Source organism: Chamaea fasciata, unplaced genomic scaffold, assembly GCF_029207755.1.
Source record: "Chamaea fasciata isolate MVZ Bird 193981 ecotype frontalis unplaced genomic scaffold, bChaFas1.0.hap1 SCAF_1, whole genome shotgun sequence".
Lineage (NCBI taxonomy): Eukaryota > Metazoa > Chordata > Aves > Passeriformes > Sylviidae > Chamaea > Chamaea fasciata.
Genome location: NW_027094086.1, coordinates 39,204,852 through 39,222,938, shown reverse-complemented (window position 1 = coordinate 39,222,938; position 18,087 = coordinate 39,204,852). Strand labels below are relative to the sequence as shown.

The 18,087-nt window shown below is 41.0% G+C and overlaps 1 protein-coding gene across 7 annotated transcripts in view; it reads left to right on the top strand.

The window, feature by feature from the left end:
* Positions 1-313: 313 nt before the first annotated feature.
* LYN (LYN proto-oncogene, Src family tyrosine kinase) overlaps positions 314-18,087 on the top strand; it is a 50,848-nt gene continuing 33,074 nt past the window's right edge. The window contains exon 1 of one of the 7 annotated variants that reach the window (XM_066181187.1): positions 314-421. Coding sequence is in view for 2 of the 7 variants with exons in the window: in XM_066181177.1 (XP_066037274.1) it covers positions 993-1,032 (40 nt within the window). In the remaining 5 variants the exon portion in view is untranslated. Of the gene's footprint in view, positions 422-621; positions 627-663; positions 841-902; positions 1,033-18,087 lie in introns of those variants that run through there. The other 6 variants (XM_066181142.1, XM_066181167.1, XM_066181150.1 and 3 more) reach the window with 6 other exon arrangements.

Genomic DNA, 18,087 nt, shown 5'->3' with positions numbered 1-18,087 from the left:
TTTGGCTGTCGGTGGAACAAGACAGCCTTTTTTACCTCTCAGACTAACAGGGTTTTATTTAGCTGTAACTTTCAGAGGAGGCTCGCTCCCGTCACGATGTTGGCTCTGAGGCAGCCCGGCGGGCCTGACCCCCGACACCCCACCGCAGCCCCGGCCCCACCTCGCCCCCGGCACAGCCTTGCAGCCGCCGGCCCGGGGCCGCCCCCCGCTCGCTCGCTCTCTCTCCCCGCTGTCCACCACATGCAAACGCTCCCTGCGGCAGGAAGTAACTACGCTGCGAACCAACCGCGGGCCGCGCCCCGCCCGCGCAGCGAGAGCAGCGCTCCGGCCCCGCCGCTCGGCGCCCGGGACACCGCGCTCCGCGCCCCGGCGCGCACCCTTGCAGTCCGCTCGCCGCCGCTCTACCTGCGCGCCCGGGAAAGTAAGTGCCTTCCCCCGGGAGCGGCGGGGGGGCGGCGGTGGTCCCGACTCGCCCCGCTTCTCCCGCGGGGTGCCGCGGAGGCTGCCCGGCCGCGCTGCCGCCGCGCCCCCGCCCCGGCGCGGTGCGGCGGGACCAGGAGCTTCCCGGGCGGCTCTCCCTCGCTTCTGCCCCCGCGGGGAGGTGCCGCTGCCGCCCGACCTGCCCGGTAGGACTGGATGGGGTCTTAAGGGAAATAACCGCGTTTGGGATAGAACGATCCTTCTCAAAAGCATGGTTTATCTCATTCTCCTTTGCCTGGCTTCTGCTGTGATCCGGAGGGCTCGGGTGCCTTCTGGCTGTTTCGTGCCGGGGAGCGTGTGAAATTAGCTGGTTAAAGTCTGCAGTCGGCGTTTCAAGCCAAAACGATAGCCTTGACTAAGGTGAGGTGATGTGATCCCTGGGTATCCCTTCTTACACTGCTTTTTTCTAGGAGCGCAATTTCTGGTGCGTCCTGCAAGTGGAAGCTTCTTCCTCTTAACTGCATGTTCAAATGTGCTTGGAGTTAAAAGAAAGATGAGAAAATGGTATTGTGATGTTTGGTGCACGGTGTTTCTTGCAGACTACTCTTATAGGTACTGTATTCCTGAGGAACGTTCTTGAAGGGTTTTCTCCTTAAAATTGCAGTTTAGGAGCCGATGCTGTACCTTCAGTAAAGCAGTTAAGAGTTTCTGTTGAAGTTGCTTCTTTCAAGGGTTTGCAGTGAATGGGTTGGCACAAACTCATCTTGCTGCCTTACTCGCCTCTGTTGGCACTAAAGACCAAAGGGATTAACACTTAAAACTAGGTTATATTCCCGCGGATATCGATAGGGAGCACTGAGCTGGTTTCATCTGAAACCCTAATCAATATCCCATCTCCCGCCTTTCGTTCCCACCTATGAAGAAAGAGAAGCACTCGGACCAATCTTAATGTGTGTCTTAATGGGCATCGTAATAGAAATTGAAAATTAAAAATTTTAAGCTTGATTCCATCAAGTGCCTGTAAGACTTTTGCAATTTAGGAATAGTAATGTTAATTGAAAGTATCTGTAAAGTACAAGTGCCACATAGATAAGTCTGCACTCAACATAGTATCACTATAGAGTTAAAACAAAAAGCAGAAGATACGTGTTGAGAAATTGCAAAGCTATGTTGGGAAAACATACCTCAGTTTTACCAAAAGGAGAGTCAAATTGTGTTTGTGTGGATTGTTTCCATCCCAACACTGAGGACAGGATAAGCGTTATCTTTTTAATATGTACTATCAACAGCACTGAAAGTATGTATGAGAAAAAAAAATCAAATAGTTTTGTCTGAAAAAGTAGCAACAGGCTAGAGATGAGTTAGATACTGTTAATAGGATGTTATGAAACCTTGGAGAAAGATTGAAATTAATGAACTGTGAGATCAAAAGATGTATCATTTTATGGATCTCTTCTGAGATTTAAAGCTTTTTTTCTTTCTCTATTTCAACTTTATGAGCTACAGACTAGTTAGGAAAGAAATCTTTATTTAATAACATAAAAATCTATTTTAATTGTGTGCCTCTGGAATAAATTTTGTTTTAACCATGGTAACATAGTACGATCATCTTTGTACAGTAGCTGGCTGACTTCAAGTTATTCTGCTTTTCTCTGTTTTTGAGTAAATAAGAGGTTTTTCCTACAGAAATATACAGAAGACGTGGTAAGGTTTAGGCCTTTCTTTTTAAGCCCCTTGACTGGTGGAGTTGTGCAATGACTTTCTGACAAAGCAATCAATTGTGAAACTTTACAATGCAATGTTAAACCCTGTTGCCTTCAAGTTGTTTAATATTATGGGGTTTAATGTTACCCTCTTCAAGGGCGTTTCCATAAACATGGAACCATTCCTTGCAGGTATTTATGAATAGATAACTATTTATGGATGCATAAGTAACTATTTCATAGTACTTTCCCTCCCTAGTTTATCTATGCAATTGAAGTGACTTCTCTTCCTATGGCCTTTTCGACTCCTGTAAGCTAAAAGGCATCACAGAACACCAAGTGCTGTGGGGAGCAATTCCTGTGACAGGCAATGAAAACAAGTCCAAGGTCTTCCTGGCTCAGTTTAGTACCTATTCTTCAGTGGGGTGTCTCACCAAACCAGAGATGCTACACCTGGCTCTTCTTGTGGGGCACATCAGGGAACATCATTGACCTCTCTGTAGTTATTTGGGAGCGTTTAAGTGTTGCCGTATTTAATCTCAGATGTGATTCCATTGATGTCACAAAAAGGAGATTTTTGCCTTCATCTACTCTGTATGTTATTTTGAATCTTAATAGGAATCTTTGAGGTTTTGGGATGAGCGCATGTTGATCGTGAGACAATTTTTGTTTTTGTCAAAGGGCTAGGTGATCTGGGAAGGGGATGAGATCTTTCCTCTTTTCCATACGTGCATATCCTGAGTAACTGAGTGACTTTTTTTCTTCTGTCCAGGGAGCTGTAAAGCCATTTTTACTCTTGGGGGTTCAGGGAGCCCTTTTCAAAACTGAGTGAACACAGAAGACAAGCACTTGGGAAATAACTAACTAACTAACTAATTAATGGGGTGGGCGTTAGGTATAACCTGGGATTCCTAGCAATCTGCTGTGGTAGCATGGCTGTGCACAGAGGTGGATGTCTGCTGCTACAGAGATCCCAGAAGGATATGAGCTGTCATGTGCTAATGCAAGGGATGGGAGGAGAATCTGTGGGCTGGGGATCCTGAGGGTTATGGAGCTGTGGAGCTTTATATGCAGGGAATGATACTTCCTTTTGAAGCTATGGAGCCAAGTGTGTAAATAATTACATCAAACCATGTGACTCTGTTAAGCAGCATTTATTATAATACTACCTCTGTAAGATTTCTGTCTCTAAGCAAAAGGCTTCATTCTGTAGGAAAACCAGTTGTCCAGCTGGGATTTAGGATTTTTGTCCTATTGATCATATTCCTACTTCCTATTTCTCCAATTTATTTCTGTCCCCTTTTTAATGAGAGTGTAGGAATGCAAGAGATGGTATAATAGGAAAGGCTTCCAGACTTGCTAAGCCATACCACAGGAAACTGGAGATAAAAATGTAAAATTGCATTTGTATGAAAACAGTCTTTAATGACGCATACAGGGCGAAGGAGTCTGCCACCCTGTAAACAGCAATGGTGCCTTCTCAAAGAAATCAGCCTGTACTAATAAAAGACAATGTAACTGTCCTTAGTGTGACTGTTGCTAGTTTAAACTTCATTGTCCTTCAGGGAAGGATGGAAAGGTCTGTGCTTTCATATTTATTTTTGCCTGATTCAGATACATTTCCTGTTGACATTGTCATTAAATGCTGTAATTTCCGAGACTGAATAATTCACGTTTGAGTTCAGCATCTTTCCTGAAAAATGTGGCTTCATGGAACAAAACTCGAAGGCAGAACTCATCACGTGCTGGAAGTATTTCCTCCAAATATTTATGAGTTACTTGCATTTGTTTTGTGCCCTAAAGAACTACTGATAGAAGTAAATAGATTGGTTACTTTTGTCAGGCAAGCGTCAGAAGAAAAAAGGTATTTTGACACAATGTATCACTTTACTGGAAAGAAAAGGACACTAGGGAAGGGTGGAGGGAGTAATGGGTAGATCTCCTTTCTCTGGTGGGTTAAAAGGGTGGATTAGTACTGTCCAGGCCAGCCTTTGCTCTCCCTTAGGTCAGCATTGCCTATCTTTTTCAAACTGCTGGCATCTTAAGTATCTACAATTGGTTCCTGTGTTTGCACAGCACACTTGTCTTACATCTTCGGTTCAAAGGACTGCAATGATAAACAGTCTGAACAAAGTGTACTTCTTCCTCTATGGTCTCTGCTGCATGTGGCAGAAGGCTACTTCTTCCTGTGGTTGACAAATTGTAGAATTTCTTATTTTAATTTGCAAAGGCCAGCTGTGATAGGCAATAGTGCAATCTTAAACTGGAACACGTGATAGTTCACCACAGACGTTGAAGTATGGGATGCAGCTACTCTTCTGCAATGGCACTTTCTGTAGTTTTCTCTATTTTAGAGGGTTCCAAGTATGGAAATGATAAAATTTTGAAGGGAAAGGACTCCCTCTGGGATATGCTTTTAACTTTTCCTTTGTTGGTTTAAAAAAAAAAAAAGCTGTTTCAGGAAGTTCGTCAAAAAAAGCATAATCTGTTAAGTGGGCTTTCTGATGTGGTATCTACAATCTATTGCACTTTTTTCATGTTTCCTTCATTAGTTTGTACAGATATGTGAATACAAATGTGGCTTGGTTTGTTTTTTTAAAATGAAATCTTATTCAGGTTTTATCTTAGGTTTAAACTGAAGCAACATGGTGTCACAGGAATTAGTACAGAAATATATTTGTCTGCTATGCAGGTTTTCTCTTTCCATGTACTAGGGGCTCAGAACAAAATTAATAGTTAAAAGTTAAAGACTATGTATGGGTGAATTCCTACGTAGAGGTAACACATTTACAAATCAGTAGGTCTGACCTATGGCTAAGTTTTACTGTACTTACACAAAAAGAATATTTCCTGGTAGTATCAACTGAGTAGGGAAAGATCTAAATAGTAGCATATCTTTGCATATATTGAAATTGCCTGCACCGAGTGTCTCTTGCCAGAATCATGAAGTTTATATGCATTAGATCCAGTGGACAGAAAATGGTTTTCTCCAGGGCAGCCCCAGCCTTACCATGTGTTTTGACGGATTTTTAAAACCATTCAGTAAGCAGTAAATGCCCCGGGGAGCTGTCATTCAGGTGTGCGTGGACAAGGACTGGAGAAGCAGGGTTAAGTGTTCACCAGAGCTGGTATCAATGTCACTGAGGAAGTGAAAGTTTTTGGTAAACAAACAGGAAGGGGATGGGCAGGAGAAAGAGGAAATCCTATATTGGATGTTCTGTGTTCGACTTGTTCAAAACATATTGCAAGAGTCATTTGAATGTGGCGTTGTGATGTAGCAGAATGTGCAAATGGGATTCAAAGTACATTTTTGTGACTCCAGGCTTACCATTGCAAAAGATGTGCTGAACTGTGCAAAGTCTGGAGGGAAGCATTGCAGCCTGTGAGGGGTGTTGGAAAACCTGCCTTTTAAGCAACTCTTCTGCTGGATTGCTGGTGTGGCAATTTGTCCTCCTTTTTCTGTCCAGCTGTATTTGCACTGGCTTCAAGGGAGATTGCAGCAGCTCTCCTGGTACCAGTGGTGAAGCACCAAGTCATGCTGAGGTGAATTCTAAGCCTATTTCTCTTGGGATGTAGATGGCCTGATTGATGGCAGGCAGTAGATAGCAGTGCTCCCACTGTCCCTGACCAGGAGAGCTTGCCTCTTCTCAAAATTTCCTGCTTAATTTCCTTGGGAGCAATTCCCCTCCCTCTGCCATAATGCTTACCAGTGTTTCAAAAAAGGTTCTTGACACACACTGCTTCAAATGTCTTCATTAGTAATAATGTGCTGTTCGTTTGAGGTTTTTTCTTCCCAGTTTCCTGAAAAAATCCTTGTTTCAGTCTTTACTGTGCTATAGGAGTACTCCCTACCATGATTTCCTTTTTTTCTTCTCCCATCATTGTTGTTTCGGGTTTTTTTGCCAACATCATTTTGCTGTTTCTTTCTCTCCAGCTTTGTCTTCAGGACAGTCAGTGTTATAAGCTGCTTATTTAATCTCTTGATTCAGATGTCTGCAGCAAATTTTCTCCTTCTGGGAAAGCACCTTTCATAATCCAATTATCATTTGTACACTACTTATCAGGGTATACTCATCCAGAAATACTTACCCTCAGCCTCTTGAAGAGATGTGAAGTCCAGTGGAGTAACATCCTGACTACTGACATGGTCTTTCAAGTATTTTAAGGCTGTGCCTTGTTTAAGGGCAACTTTGTGTTTCTGTAGGTGGTCAGCAAGACTCTTCTGTCTAGAGTACAGTTTATGTGTAGGTGTTATTGATTTTTAGAGACTGCTAACTGCTGTTTGATGCATCTGATTTAAAATTGTGACCTCAAACTGACTTTGAAACCGGTTTCTGTCTTGAAAGTGGTCAATGTGGATTGTCCCCTGCCACTTTGTCTGCCCTTCTTGTGATGCTGCTTTGACCTTCTCGGTTCAAGTTTCTTTTCTGTTGCATGCAGGGTTTTGTGTGCTGTGTAGTGGTGCATGTAAAAAGTTTTTGGGCCAGCATTGACCCTCTTTGTAAACACTTCTGGCTCAAGGAAGCAAAGCATGGATTTATTAGCATGTGTGCTGGCCTGTGGAGAAGAAATCAAGTCTTGGTATTGTGGGGATGTGGTGCTGAGACAACAGCTTTTGCTCCAGAATTGATGTTCTGTGCTCATTGGTGTTGGTGAGGTCCACACAGTGACCCCACAGAAAGTGAAACTTAAGGAATTTAGCTTTGAGGAGGCGGTGCAAGTTTAGAAGAACCTAATTCAATGGAGCTGGCACCAGCAGAAAAGTTTTGATTGAGTGAACAAGTGGGAGAAGGGTGCTTCAGGTAGGATATTTCTGCTCCTAATGGAACATTTAAGCAAGGCTACAAGTGTCAAAAATGCATTTGACTAGCTAAATCAAATCATATGTATTGGACTAGGTTTGTATGAGTGAAAGGTCCTTTTCCCTACTCCAGCAATAAAAGCAGGTGGTTTGTATGGTATGACACAGGAAAGTAATTTCTCCTTGGAGGACAGAATACATATGTTTATCACATGTTCTGTATCTTGTCATACTGATTGAGAATACATGCTTTCCTAGGGATTGTATTTGTCTCTACCCAATTATTTTTTACCTTTTGCATTCTTATTTGTTTTTCCTTTTTGTCTCTTTGCTTCTGCGGTCTTCTTGCTTAATTTGTTTCTCAGTATCAACCCCAATTCTGATTTCTTAGGGGTTTTGGCCTCCTCTCCTATGCCTTTTTTCATATGGTTTGTGTTGTCCTGAAAACTTCCCATGCATGGCCAAACAACGAAGAAGTCTTAAACCAATTTTTGAAGTATCTTTTTTGCACAACACTTAATATTGTGGAATTAAAATGCAAGTTGTGGGCTCATTATTGTTCTCCTGAAACAAATTTGGATAACCATTGTGAACACCGATTTGGTTTTAGTTCTTGCTTTGAAAGTTAGCTGCATGGGCCATGAGTGCTGAAGTCACATTTAAACACTGGGGCTTGTGGACAATCTAAGGCAGTTTTTCAGGGTAAAGCATAATCACATGTCCTGCCTGTGAGCTGTATACTTGAGTTATGTGGAGTTACAAAGGTTATAAACTTTAATGAGCAGCCAGCATGGTTGTAATAATAGCGCTGTGAAATTCTTGCAATATGAATATGAAAATAGTTATTGTCATGGTCCTCCAGTGTACAGTGAGTCTAAATCTGCTAGAATTATTGTGAGTGCTGGCCCATTTTTTAAGGTCTGTGTGCTGCCCTTTGTGCAGAAAGTCATGGTGTGAATCTCCTGGAGTCTGTCAAGCTCCTGCAAACTGTGTGCTGTCACTTGCAGGATCAGAACTTGGTTCAGTAAAACTTTCTGTGGTTGTAACTAGTAGGTCTTCATCTGCTATCTACTGACTAAGAAGGACGAGAAACAACAGAAGCAGGACTAGGAACAACAGAAAATACTAAGTGCTGCACAATCATAGTGGTAAATTGTGAATACAAAAATGTTGGTTGTTTTCAAAGTGAGAAAACAAGAAATTTCAAGGCAAAGTTAAAATAGTAGCAGAGGTCAAATTATTAATCAGTTTTTGAAAATGAAATAAATTAGCATATTGAGCAAATGCAACATGCATCTTTAAATCTGTCCCCTAGTCAGATCTTCTGTTTAGTATAGAATAATTTCTCTCAAATATAAAAGAACATTAATCAAGTTAATATACTTTCATAGTTGCTGTCCTGGTAATATGGGAAACTGTTCATTCTCGCCCTTGAGAAAGATCATCTGCAGACATACTGTGTTTCAAATTGGAGCACTCCAATTCTTCCTTAGAATCTTTGAAGCAGGAACAGTCAAGTGAACTGTCACACCAGATATTTACAATCTTTCCTTCAAAGAGAGCTTCCAGACTGTCATTCTCACTCCTTTATGAAAATAGAAAGCATGTAAAATATTTCCAATTTTGGTTAACTATAGAGAAACTTCTTATTTACACTCATGTGTGCAATAAATGTGAAAAAATATGCTTAGAAACTTGGATGTGAATTCTTATTCATGTTCATTCAGTGATATATTTCCTTCAGTGACGTATTTCCTCAAGCCACCCCAGCTTGAGAATGTAGTTTCGCAAGACTTCAGTTGGAGCGTGTTTCCCTCTTTACATGACAGCCTTTCAGACCCAAATTGCTGAAATTTTGCAGCCCCTTAGGACATGTTTGGTAGACTTAAGAGAAGTGTACTCGTATCTATTAAAAAAAACCCTCTGATCTCAAGGACTTACTCTAAAAACCTCCCAAAATAGCTAATAATAGAGTTCTTTTAATTCTATTTATCATGTTTGCAGCAAACTGTTGGCTCAGATGATACCTTTTGGTGCTACTCCATGTGTCACAAATTGCAGCAGTTGTTTGAAACAGTTTACTAAGCTGAGCGAGAAACCAACTGGTACATTGCTGGTTTAGATGCATGCCCTTGAAGGAATATAATTAACACAGATTTTAAAATTAAGTAAAATTAATGAGCTATAAATAGGCTTTTGTAAAGTGCCAGAACCTGAAGGGTGTTCTTACACCCTTGGAGTCAAGGGAGGTTCTGCTACTTAACATCAGTGAGAACAAGACAAGGTGGTTCCTCCTGTGGATACTTTAACAGTTAGTGCTGAATGCTGGTCTAGTATCCCTGCAAGGATTGAACAGCAAAAAATTTCATTTCTGCCACGTAATTTAATGGCACTGGATTTGACACTGATTTTCTTTTTTTTTTTTTTGAGAACTCTTTCAGTTTCCTCTTGCAACTTGAACAAATTTGTCCAATGTTAGCAAACTTTCAGGAGGAACTGTACACTGAGTGTTAGCTCACATCACCATGAATGATTTAACCCCAAATTTTTATCTGAGCATAGAATTCATTCTTGAATCCACATTACACATCCCAGTACAATGTCCTCTGTTTCAGGAGAGTTCTGTGTATATCTACTGCTGTACTAATGAAACACAATACAATCTACTGGAGGAGTAACTTTTTTTTTACAATTTAAATGTATGCTGGTGTTTGAAGATAGTTTAAAAAATCTTCTTCTCTTTTGGGAAATTCAGTGTTTTAGACGTGCTCAAGACACAGTATGCTGCTATTATAACAAGAATGCTATGCTTTAGTTCCAAGTTTAGTCGTGAGTACATATCAGCATTCAAACATGGAGTTGACAGCAGGTAAAGAAGCCTTCTGACCAATGAAACAGAATGGCAAATGTAGCATGGGGCAAAGTAATATGAGTTACACAATGGAGAGGCTATTACAGATTACAGTTAGGATCCATTGACTCAGAAGTCATTCTGCCCTGATTTAGCCTAACTATCACAATCCATGTTGAAAGTGGGTTGTAGAATGCATGAAACCAGGTAAGGTTTATAAAAATTGATTTATTCCCTGGGGATATAGTTACCTGAATTTGAAAGAACAAAAGCTAATATGCACTTATGTTCTGTTCCCCATTTCTCTCTTTTATTAAACACACTGAAAACAGAAGATAAACCCAAAGGAGAAGTGGCATACTTTCTATGAGACCACCCTCAAAACCTTCATCAGGACTTGCTGGCTGTGAATTCGCTGTCCTGCATCATGTTTTTATTGACATGATTAGGGACTTAAACAGGCTGGATTGATGGCTTGAGGTCAGTTACATGAGGTTCAACAAGACCAAATAGTGGGTGCTGCCCTTGGGTTGCAACAACCCCAAACAGTGCAACAGGCTGGGGGCAGAGAGGCTGGAAAACGGCTTGGCAGAAAAGGACCTGGGGGTGATGGTCAGCAGCCAGCTGAACATGAGCCAGCCAGGGGGCCAAGAAGGCCAGTGGCATCCTGGTATGTATCAGCAATAGTGTGGCCAGCAGGACCAGGTCAGGGATTGTCCCCCTGTACTCATCACTGCTGAGGCCATATCTCAAATCCCGTGTTCAGTTTTTGCAATGCAAGAAGGACACTGACGTTCTGGAGCAAGTCCAGAGAAGGGCAGCAGAGCTGGTGAAGGGTCTGGAGCACAAGTCCTGTGAGGAGCAGCTGAGGGAGCTGGGGGTGTTTAGCCTGGAGAAAAGGAGTCTCAGAGGAGACCTTATCACTCTCTGCAATGCCCTGAGAGGAGGTTTGTGTGTGGATAAGATCTCTTCTTCCAAGCAGCAAGCAACAAGACAAGAGGAAATTGCTTCAAGTTGTGCCAGGGGAGATTTAGATTGGATATTAGAAAAAAATTCTTCACTGACAGTGTGGTCGGGTGTTAGAACAGGCTGCCCAGGGCAGTGGTAGGATCTCCATCCCTGAAAGCATTCAAAATACCTCTCTAAATGTGGCCGCTGGGGTCGTAGTTTGGACTTGTTGATCTTAGAGGTCTTTTCCTGCCTTAAAAATTCTATGATTTTATGTTGTGATAATTTCATGATGTTCATGATCTTTGCATTCTGTTTACAGTATAACAATGGGTTTGAATTGCAGGCACACTTCAAAGAAGGAGATCACATCTACAAAATAGTCTTTATTGCCAACATATTAACTAGTTGAAGGCCACCTTCGTAAATAACTATCCTCTCCCCTTAGTCACAGTAGCTATTAATAGTTTGCTTCAACAAGAGTCCCATCAATCCATTTGTCTGGGCATGTGGAGGTTGAGCATTAGGCTGCCTTACTTGAAGGAGACAAAGGTTTCAAGTATCAGCTCCTACCTGTAAATATACCTTCCTTTGCACCTTCTGGAGAAGGCAGAGTAACAAATTTCAGCTGAAGAGCTCATTAGGGTGCAGCCTGGTGATGATTCCCCAAACTCAGAATGAGTTAGTAAGTAGCTCACTTTTTCCCTTGTTGTCTTCTGAGGCTCAGTGAAAACAGGGAGAAGGTCTCGTTTCTCTTTCGTGTGTCACATTGTAAATGCAGGCGTGGGGCACTGTACAGTAATACTGAGATGATTTGTGTGGTTGTGCCTTTGCTTTCCGATATGTCAAACAGTACATTGAAATCAAGACCTGGGTAAAGCCACTGTGGGCATGAACCAGGCCTTTTGGACTCACATAGAAGCTCTGCTTGCACATCTCTCAACTACACCTTGTTTTGGGAGGCAAAGTATTTGTGAAGGAGAAGGGGAGAATGAATAGCTTGGTAAGTACTGTTGGGAGTGAAGAAGGATAGTTCCCAGATCTGTGTTCTTCAAAGAAACTGTGTGAAGCTGTCCTATCCTTCCATCATGTCACTTGCTATGAGGATGAAGACCTTTGGACTTCTTCTGGACCTCACTCCTTTGGTTTTTTAATGGGTGGTTTCTCATTTTCCTATACCACAGTTATTGCTCTAATCAGTAAAAAGGAATGGAGAAGAGTCCTTATCCTAGTGTCAGGCATAGACATGCATAGCAACACACATACATAAATATGTATATTGCATATTATGCCCATACATTAGCAGGGCAAATATAGGCCACTGAAAATTTAGCACACTGCCTTATTGGCCAAAATTACCCATTTACAGCTGAAAAACCAGTATGTGAATCATAGATACACTCAACTTGGAAAGTAGATGTCGTCCTTGGAGCTTGCTAGCTGGATTGGGACACTTCCTAATAGTTAGGAAGAATGTTGATCCTTTACAGTGTAGTGGTTTGGCCAAATTTTCATTTGGAAATGGAGATTTGGTTATATGAAGCTGCTGTTTGTCATTAGTGAGAGTTTTTACCAGTCAAGAAAATGACATTTTTACTTATAGTTTGCATTACACTTTAAAATCTTGAAAGTATTTTCGGAACCTTTGCTTTAAGTTGGTTAACGTGTTGGCACAGCTTTTCTGTTCCATGTCATATGATCCTTTTGAAGAATTTGATAGAAGTATTTATTCTGTTATGTCAAATTAAGATGTTATTTGACCTTTTCCCCTATCTTCAAAAGATATCGTACAGTGGTAAAAAGTTGAGGAAATGGAAGATGTGGTTGCCTGAGGGCTGGCAAAGTGAATTAATTCATTGTTGATATTGATTCAAAATTCTGGAGGATGCAGTTGAGGCAAATGATTGTAATAAAATGAAGCAAGTATTATAAGGTCAGAAAACAGATGTTATTTTAAAGTAAGACTTGGTTTAAAATTAGTGCCAAAAATACTGACTAAATGAATCTGGAACATTTTCATAATATGTAAAGTCTATTATGCAAGGCTAGCAAAATTACAGTCTTCTGTGGATTAACTTTTTTGTGTTTTGGTATTTTTTTTCTTCAATTAAATAAACAAGGATCAGTAGTTTGTACAAATCTGCTTCATTTCAGTGTGATGTTTTGTTTCAGGGTTTTATTTTCATCCTTCTGAAAGCATTATAACATCATTATACCACCACAGTGACATTATTTTCAGTGTTTCCTCCTAATTTTCATTCACTTTAATGTGTTTTTTTTAACCACTGCCAAAATTCCTGCATGAAACCAAGATTTTAACTAATATAGACAAAACTGTAGTGAATTTACAGAAAAATAGAAAATTCTAGTTTTTCTTGGCCAAAGCTTCCCACCCCTGTTAGAGCTACCTTTTATGTCATCAGCTATGATGGTATTTATTGTATGTGTTATGCTATAGTTTATGAGCTCCAGCAAACACTGTGTATTTTAGCCAAGCACTAAATAAAATTATCTTCTCCCTGGGCACTTAAAGGCAAGACAGGCAAAGGTTGGAAAGTGCCATTTGAATATAGAAAAATCTTTACTTTGATAGAATTAGTTTTACCAAAGCACTCCTTCCTACTGGAAGTTTGAGAAGTGATAACTTAAGTCACTTATTTGCCATTTAGTATAGCAATGTGTTAGTTCATCTTGGCTAATGCATCCCTAAAAAGCCTCATCTAGTGAGAAAAAAAATAATTTAAATGGGGAGTATAGGGAAAAAAGATGATATGATATGATATGATATGATATGATATGATATGATATGATATGATATGATATATGATATGATATGATATTGCTACTCAGAACGGATCTGCCTTTTCCAGAAACACCTCAATACAGCATCAGTACAGCAACTCCAGATACTTTATCTCGCCGAAAATTTTCAGTTCTTATGTCAGCTGTTGGGGAATTTTTGCTGTATGACTCCTCCTGTCCTGTGAAAACGGGCTGAGAGAGGTGGGATTGTTCAGCCTGGACAAGAGAAGGCTCCAGGGAGTAGCTTTCCAGTACCTACAGGGGGCCTACAAGAGAGCTGGAGTGGGACTTTTTATAGGGGCATGGAGTGATTGGGCATGGGGCATTGGCTTTAAACTGAGAGCAGGTTTAGATTATATATTAGGAGGAAGTTCTGTACTGCGAGGGTGGTGAGGCACTGGCACAGGCTGCCCCGAGAAACTGTGGCTGCCCCATCCCTAGAAATGTTCAAGGCCGGGTTGGATGGAGCTCTGAGTAACTCAGTCTAGCGGAGGGTGTCCTAGTTTACATCAGGGGGCTTGGAACTAGAGGATCTTGCAGGTCCCTTCCAACCCAGATGTCAGAGTCTGTCCAAGGATGTGATATGCCTCACAACTGTCTCCAATGATTGAGGACTGAGACCCCAGTCTTTGAAAGGAGCCCCTGGCCTGGTTGAGGTTGAACACCTGCCAAGCCTTGGAAGACTGGTATGTATCTCCATGGGAACAGAGTGCCAGAACAATGGAACTGGTCAAGCCTGCTTGTTCAAACTGGCCTGCTTGTACCAGGTCTATGTTGCAGCATGTTTCTGGGCATCCAACCTCAGCAGGAGGCTCCCGCCTTGGCTCTGTGCCCCTCGCCTCGGTTCCCGCCTTGACTGACCTATAAAAAACTCTGGAGACCCCCCCCACTCATTTCGTGTACACCCCACTGGAGAAACTCTCATCTATAGGCATCTTCAAAAGCTTCGAGGACTCGACCCTCGATGTTGGTAGCTATAATCCTCGTTCCCTCTTTCTCGGTCTTTCTTACTATTCTCTTTTCTCTCCCCACTATCGCATTTGTTGGCACTAAATAAAGGTGCATTTGTGATTGAATAAACTGAGTTTTTTCCCCGCTGTGTCTTTTGCACTCTGAGATCCCTAAAACAAACCATCACGAACCCCACTTGTGTGAGGGGATCGTGTCACCAAACCATTCTATTGATTCTAATCCACAGTCCACTTCCAATATATGGCAGAACACCTTTTGGCCCTGTTGTAACTTGAAATTTTATTTTAAGGAAGTGGACTTGAGGTATGAATTGCAGAGTCCTAACCCCTCATTTCAATACGAAGGCAAATGTGGGGAAGAAAAACAGGACACCAAACAACAAAGGAATGGGTGATGACAATTTCATTGAGAACAGTAGTCAGCTTGGTAAAGGATTCCAGGAAGGTGTCTGCCCACCCAGACTAAACAGTTGTTTAGTTGGACTAAACTTGTTTCGTTGGACTGAGACAGTTGTGCATTTATGTTGGAATCAGGGCTCTAAAGAGGAGAAGCAGAAATACTGGTGCAGGGCTCAAAACAGCATTGCAGAGGAAGTAGAAATATGATAGATATGTGAGTGTAGTAGGCATGCAGGTGTTTGGGAGCATGAAGGTGGTATGGTGATACTTTCTGTAACTGATATAGGAAAGCATAAAAATAATCTGAGATAACATGGACAAAGTGGAATTTGTCTTGGTCTCAATTGCTAAGGAAGGAATTGTGAAAGAAGCAGAACAGCGGGAAGTGCAGCAGACAGGAACCACTACCAGTCTCTTAGCAGGACCACTTTCTGTTTCCTGGTGTTGCATTAGCATTACACTGAGACTTTTAAAAAGTACTTTCATTTGCAATGAAAAAATATGAGGCCCCTTGTGATATTAAGGGGCATTAGAAACACACAGGTGGCTGAGAATATCGTGCACAACAAATAGCCTGGGAAAACAATGGGGAGGAATTTAATATCAGGGTGTAAGATAATGCCACGGGAGATAGGAAAGTCTGCTTCACAATAGTTTGTCGTAATGAAAAATGATACAAACCTGGATGTTTATTGGATGGCCATATGATTATGAAAGAAAGGCCAATGTGATGGAAGTGTGAAAATCATAAATTAATTTCTGGGATTTATTGAGTGATGTATGTCAGTAGATGGAAGAAATAGTAATACTGTTTGCTTCAAGGCATTGCTGAAAATCATCTTGAAACACCTGGGCAGCTCCAACCTCCTGTAGTTAAGAGGAATGGGTTCAAAATGAAACAGATGTGGAGAAGGGCTGCTAGGATAACCAGCGGAAGTGGAAAAAACTGAGAGGGTTTGGCCTTTAAAGCCTAGAAGAGAGGCTGAAAAAGATGTGACTTCTTCCTAATCTCCCAAGAGAATTAAGGGCTAAATGCCATTATTTTCTCCAAAACATTTTTTTAAGACTGGGACTTACGTGACAACTTCTAAGCCCACCAGAATGAGGTTCTGAAACCTTTCAGCAATACTAATTTGTTCTTCCCCACCATCACCCATTAATGTCTCTAAAAATGAAGCATGGCAAACTTGCTTCTGAGCTTGTACAGTGTGATTGTGCTGCCTAGAGCAGATCTGCTTTTCCCGGAGAGTAATTGGTACTCCCTTGCTCTAATCATGGTTGATAAACTAGATAGCTATGTTGTCCTGCTTTGACAGACATGCACCCTTGGAAAATTTGAGGGATTAACTTAAGTGAGACCAGGTCTGAGGAAATTTTACAGTAACCTGCTTGTTACATACTTTTCTGCCACAGTAATGTTGGTTACACTGGGGAATAACTTGTTTCTCTTCTTTGCCTGTTTATATAGATATGTATGTCAAAATATTGCTTTAACTTTGTCTCACCTTTTCCACGTAGGAGATTGAAGCAGTTAAAGAAATTCCCCCATTATTTTTCCATTTTCTTCTAAATACTGGCAGCTGGACTACTGCTTCTCACTACTGAGGAGCAGTGGGAGTCTACTCAGGGCAAGTCTGTCATAGCCACCACTGAGTAGATTCAGGTTATCCACGTTCCTTTCCCTAAGCATTGCAGGGAGCACAAGGTGATTTTTGCCCCTGTGTGTCTAGGTCCATTCATATCATATCATATCATATCATATCATATCATATCATATCATATCATATCATATATCATATCATGGATAAATTCCATTTGAGAGACACAGAGATGAGCTGATCCAGACCTACAGAAATAAGCTAAATTTAAAAAGATATTAAAATACCCATGGCAAGGATTAGCTGAGACATACAGAACCATTTTAGCAGAAAGGCAAGAGAGGAAGAAACTGCTCAAGTTCCCCATGCTGGTTGCCAGTGCAATAAAAAGATGTAGGAAGTGAAACAAGCTCAAAGTGAAAGCTGACCCCAGATTTCTGCATTTTCATGAGTTTAATTTGTTGAAAGTTATCAGACAGTCAGGACTCACAGTAAAATTGAAATGTGTGTGTATAGATAATATTATATATTATTACATTTATACATAGCTATAGATATATATGGTGAAATGTAGGTATAACAATAAGGCTGAACAAGCTTAAATCTAATGTCTTCTGAGACTGACAAGGAACGGAAAACAACTTCTTTTCAGTTGCTCTCCAGCTGATGCTTTCATATTGCTCCCAACCACAGATAATTTATTTTTGTCGCTCTTTTTCTCACTATGGTCTAGTGGCAAATCTTCACTGGCACAAACATGTGTAGAGCAGTACTGATAAGCCATTTCTGAGCTTTACCACCTCTAGTTAAACTCCTGCTTTGTATTCCTTGGCAGTTGCTTTGCCATGTGATGATGGCTCAGAAATGAACCTAGGTTTCCCAGAAATAGTTCTCACCATAGTCCCAACAACAGAGATAAAGGAAATCCTTGCAACACTTGGGTAGCACAGATGATATCAAAGCAGATTAACATAAAGTGAAAGTAAGCACTGAAGGTTAAGGTAAATGAAGTCCTTACATTTAAGGGGTTTTAATTTTTTTTCATAGAATTATAAATTTGAACAGTTGATTGAAATGACATAGAATGTTGGATGAGTTTCTAGGAAAGCAGGTGTTTTTGTCCTTGAGCAGAGCAGGCTTACGATCCTTCCTCCCCAGCAGTTTTAATCTAAGTTGATCTCTGAGTTTCGAGACACTTCTGCCTTGACCTTGAGGGAAATGCACAGGAGTTCAGGAGATCTGATGAAGGCATCACTGTGTTACCTCTGACTATAACTTGTGAAGTAGCAGCAGACCAACTGGCAATAAAGGCCAGAATGAAACATCTAAAACAGTGGAGAGCAATGGTATTGTTTTCAAATTTTGAAAGAGGTACTAAAAATAAAACTATTTACTCCTCTGCTCTCTGACCCCCCCCTTTAAAGCTCCAGGTATGAAACGGGTTGGGTTTTTATATATAGATGTAAACAGTTACTTCCTATTCTTTGATTCAGAAGTTTAAATACAAAGCAATATTCAACACTCAGAGTAATTTGAGGATCTTAATTTTTTTTCTTATTCTTATGCATGAGAATTTTGTGGTTTAAATGAAGAG